Source organism: Palaemon carinicauda, chromosome 37, assembly GCF_036898095.1.
Source record: "Palaemon carinicauda isolate YSFRI2023 chromosome 37, ASM3689809v2, whole genome shotgun sequence".
Taxonomy (NCBI): Eukaryota; Metazoa; Arthropoda; class Malacostraca; order Decapoda; family Palaemonidae; genus Palaemon; species Palaemon carinicauda.
In genome coordinates this window covers 16584332-16589437 of record NC_090761.1, presented here as the reverse complement: position 1 = coordinate 16589437, position 5106 = coordinate 16584332, and the positions used below count along the sequence as shown (strand labels likewise).

Sequence of the window (5106 nt, the reverse complement as noted above, 5' to 3'; positions counted from 1 at the left end):
TCTCTCTCTCTCTCTCTCTCTCTCTCTCTCTCTCTCTCTCTCTCTCTCTCTCTCTCTCTCTCTCTCTCTCTCTCTCTAAACTTTTCGTTTTGAACAAAGAAGATTGCTAAAAGTTTCATGAACACAAATATCAAATTAGGGAAAATTTTTATGAGTTGATTGTATTGTCATTAACTTTTATTAACAATTCATGATTTTAAAAACTGAATTTCACCCGTCATAAATTGTTTATTTTAATCAACAGTTGCCTTTTGATTTCAAGTTTTCAACACCAAAGCACCTCTGGCAAAGTGTCATTTCTAATGGTCATATTTGTTCATCTTTCATGGTCAATTGATAGCTTATGTCATTAGTTTCAAGTAAGGCTGAAAGAATATAATTTGCCTAATGGGTTTACTGTTAAAATGTTTTCATTATGATTGTAATTATCAACCTTCATTCCTCCCACAGACTGTTTCTCATAACTCCGAGATGGGGACATCCTTAAACTCTTCAGGACTTCGTCTTGAAGACCACAATAACCTCAAGTATTCTATCAGCCTCACCAGGGTTGGTCAGGAGCTCTTCTTGAAGGTATTCAAATGGGGCTACAAAGGAAGAACTTCAAGCTTAAAAAGTACCCTTCTGCAACTACCAGGCTACACAAAAACTAGATTCAGGAAAGATTTCAACAACTCCCAGCGTGGGAAAATTGAAAGTGGTGAGATATCATCTATGGATTTAACACTCTTATACAAATTACTTCAAATGGTGTGCGGCTTAAGTGATCAAAATGACAATATTTGGATAATGCAAGATTCGGATTCCTTGGAGTATTGTCTTTACTCTATAAAGATGAAAAGAAATGAAATAGCTCATGACGGAATGATGTTGTCATCAACTCAGGTGGACACTATGATAGAGGAGTTGCGGCTGTTATTTCTTAAGACTGTTGAAAAAGCTAGCGTTATATTTAATGCAGATGTATGGGAAAAAGAAGATTTTATCAATACCATCAACACTCGATTAAATGCTATAAAAGATTCCCCAGTGCCCTTACCAACATTAGAAGAGCATGAAAAAGAGGTGTTTATGAACTGTAGAACTTGCATTATTGATGAGGGAAGAAGGGAAATGGCCCATGTGGGTGAAATCATTTGTCAAACTAGTGTTGTGCCTTGTTTAACTCAGCAAACAGTGCATGTCAGCAGCGTATATACAGAACCAAGGCTTAGACGAGATGAAACGCAAATTACTCAAAGGCAACTTTCACATGAAGAAAGTTATGTCAGTGTCCATGAACTCTTTGAAGCCAAGGAATGTGATGGTTTCATCCCAGACGTAATCGTGATATCAGCCTTAAACGGAATGGGCAGAAGTACTCTTTTAAGATATATTTTTGGGAATGGACTCAATAATGTTATTACAGGCACCGAATGTATTGACTTATATCTATATCTGGAATGTCGTAAAGTAAGTTTTTCTACAATGGAAGAATTGACGTCCTTGTTGCTTCCTCGCACTTCTGCTACATATCAGTCAAAACAGTTCTCTGAATGTTTCTTCTCAATTGATATTCTTGTAATGTTTGATGACATTGATGAGTTGGATCCTGTTTCATTTGCAATATTTCAAAAGTTCACACGAATGATAACGCCAGGATCAAGGATTGTAGTGACTGCTTCACGAGAAAAAGCAAAGGATGTCCAGAGAAAACTCTCATCTCTGTTAAAAAGGGCATTGCTGTTAGAGTTGGAGGGGATAACAGAGAGTCAGACACTGAAACACCTCCAAAAGATTTTAAGAACCATTCCTGCGAAGAACTACAACCATCATGAACAAGAATTGTTTGAACTTGTAAAGTCAAAGTATCCTCAGTTACATGAACACTTGAGATCTCCAGAGGTCTTGGGACTTGTGGCATTTGGTTGGTGTTATGCACCAGACCGGATTAATGAGAAAACCACCGTTACAGAAATATTCTTGCTTGTTGAAGATCTTATGGTCCATAAGATTCTTTTAGGCTTATTTAGTTCCACTTTGCCTAGTATGCATGACCACGGTACCATACACTCAAATCTTTATGAATTTTTGCTTACCCTCAGTAATGTGGCTTTTGATACCCTGAAGAAAGGAAAATTTTGTATAGAACCGGAAAACCTTCAAAAGATTGTGTCTAAATGTGCAAATCTGGATCTTCCAAAAAGTATTATATCATTATTTGTCAGTTATATAGAGGAAGAGAACACTAACCCTCTTTCAACGGTACGTAAAGTATCGTTTCCTCGTCGATCAACATTACAGTATTACGCTGCTTGGTTCCTTACCCAAGAAATCAAGGAAAGTGATCCTTCAGTATCCATCAAAGAAATTATGTGTGCTACAGATTTTAGTAATGTTTCTTTGCCAAACTATCAAGCTATGATGAAGTACTTGATGGGAATGCTGGCAACTCTCATCCCCTCCCAGTTAGAATCTCGAGCGAGAGAAATTGTTGGAATTTTGAAAGAACTACAAGTGAATAAAGGATCCATGTGGTTACAGTATATAGAGGAGGCAAAACTTGATCCAACAATAACCAGTGCGATATTAGAAGAAATGGGAGATGTTTGGGAAATTGAGGATTATTCAGTTTCTTTAACACTTAAAAGTATTTTGAAGTTGAAAAGACCCTCAATATTAGTGTTGACTGTTTGCAAAACTCCTTCAGACTTTCCCCATCTGGAACAAGTTCTTGTTGCCTGTAGAGAGTATCAGGATATTAACATTTCACTTCATGTATACCAGCATTTCTGGTCTGAAAAGACAGACTTTTCCGATCAGTATCTACGGCTGCTATTGGGAAGCAATTCATCTTGCATTTTGGAGCATTTTGCTGGCCGACTGAGTGAGGACTCCATTCAACTTCTACCAAGCTCACTAAAAAGATTGGCTCTCCATATAACCCCAGATATGATTAGACCTCTTAATAGATGTCTCATGAAATTGTCATTGCTGCGCATGCTGTATATAAATCTTGATATTTCAGAAACAGTTGACCCTTCTTCACTTACACCTCTAAGCATTTCAAGTGAAGCTGTAGTTTTATCAGTTGATATATGGAGAATTCATGAAGGGACAGTAGAATGGGCTTGTGATGTTGCCAAAGCATTGACAAATTCATATGCTCGCCTAGTCCTCCGCCACAGTAAGCTTGATGTTAATAGCTGCTTTAATTGGTTGAGAGGTTTGCGTGAGAGAGAAGTAACAGTGTCATGGATAGTGGTGGGATCAATATATGAAATTACTCCAGAAGATGAGCGTCAACTGCAACAATATGCAGTTAATGTAGGCTGCAGGAAGTTTGTGTGGCTGAAAATATAGTTTTTTTTACTTTGTCAGATAAAAGGCTAAAGCTGACAAACATAGGCCATTTATTTATCATCACTTTGACTCTAAGTGGTATCAAAGAATATTTTTTTTTAGCTGTGCACCATGTATTTCCAACATTTTAAAACTTTTATGGAGTATTGTATACTCCATGATGACACATCGGTGTATGCATTATCAAACGGCCTTTGGAGTGTCCATTCGGCTCCTAGCTTGTCCCACTTTCTAGTCACCCTCTTCACTTCCTCCATGCCCACTTCCTCTCTTCCATCTTCCTGTCTAACTTCTCTTAACCTACCCCAGTTGTACCCCATTACTGAATGGTCTTCCTGATTCCAGTGTTGGATCATATGGCACATAAGTCCATACAACCATTCATCCATTATGTATTAATTTTACTGATTATGAGATTTATTAAATTTATAAAGGTTTGTTAGAACTGAGAATTGATACTTACTTAGGGATAACATTACATAATTGTTTTTCCTGTCTGTTTTATATAAGATTGTGCTATCTAATTAACTGTGATATGATACTATGTACCTGATAGACATATACATTAGTCATTTTAATTTATGATTCTGTATGGTAGAGTTAACTATCAAGACTGATTCAAACTGGAAGATTTTTAACAGTATCATAAAGTGTGATATTCTATTCAGGTAGTTGTAAGAGGCTTTTTGTTATGTACTGTGATAGTAATACTTTATTGAAGGTCGGCTGTAAAAAAAATCAAAGATAATATACTTGACCTTTTAGTTCTTTTGAGATATATGAATATGATTTTTTTTTTTTTTAGATTTCTAAAACTTATTTAAAGATTTTATCTGAAGATTATGAAAATTCATTGATGCCCTCATGAATCATGATATATATCAAGTTAAAGTACTTCATTTGATTATTGCTTCTATCTTGATATTCACGCAGATCTACTTATATCCCCTATATTGCGTTGGAGTAATTTTTATGTTGCCGTAGTTATTTGATAAGTTTATGTAACAACTGATTACAAATGAACAGATAGAATTTCATGTGAATGGAATCTGGTCATTGGCTCTACTTGTCGTGTTCCTTGTATTTTTAGATTTATAGATAGGGGAAGTGCCTTTGGTATATGTATGTATTATAATGTTTCAAGTATGGAGCTCCTAAAGTAAAGCAAGTTTTATAGTATGTATTTGGACATACTTTGCTAAAATTAATTTTTCTTGACAATAACTTGTGGACTCAAGATTTTAGGTCCTATATCACAGGAACCACGTGGTTTTTTTTGTTATTAAAAGTAACACATAGACACTCACACTCATAATATATATTTGCATATATTGTTTAAATAACAGTGACATGTATAATATCAAATAGAATACCTATATAGATAAAGTATGTATATTATATCTGTATATATATGTATGAATATATATATATATATATATATGTATATATATATATATATATATATATATTTATTATATATATGTATATATATATATATATATATATATATATATATATATATATATATATATATATAAAGTATGGAGCTCCCAAATTAAAGTTAGTTTTACAGTATGTATTTGGGCATACTTTGTGAAAATTGCTCTCTCGAAAATAATGTATAAACTTCTTTCAAGTCCTATATCACATGAAAATATGTGATTTTTTGTTATTTTAAGTAACATGTAGACACTCACTCATTATATATATTTGCATATATTGTTTAGATAACAGTTACACATATGATTTCAAATATATATATAT

General features: G+C 34.2%; 1 protein-coding gene across 1 annotated transcript in view; it reads left to right on the top strand.

Moving 5' to 3' along the window:
* Window positions 1-4698, top strand: part of LOC137629465 (uncharacterized) — a 6980-nt gene extending 2282 nt beyond the window's left edge. Inside the window, exon 2 of the mRNA XM_068360774.1 lies at window positions 451-4698. Coding sequence (XP_068216875.1) covers window positions 472-3342 — 2871 coding nt within the window. The 5' untranslated portion in view covers window positions 451-471 and the 3' untranslated portion in view covers window positions 3343-4698. The remainder of the gene's footprint in view (window positions 1-450) is intronic.
* The last annotated feature ends 408 nt before the right edge of the window (window positions 4699-5106 follow it).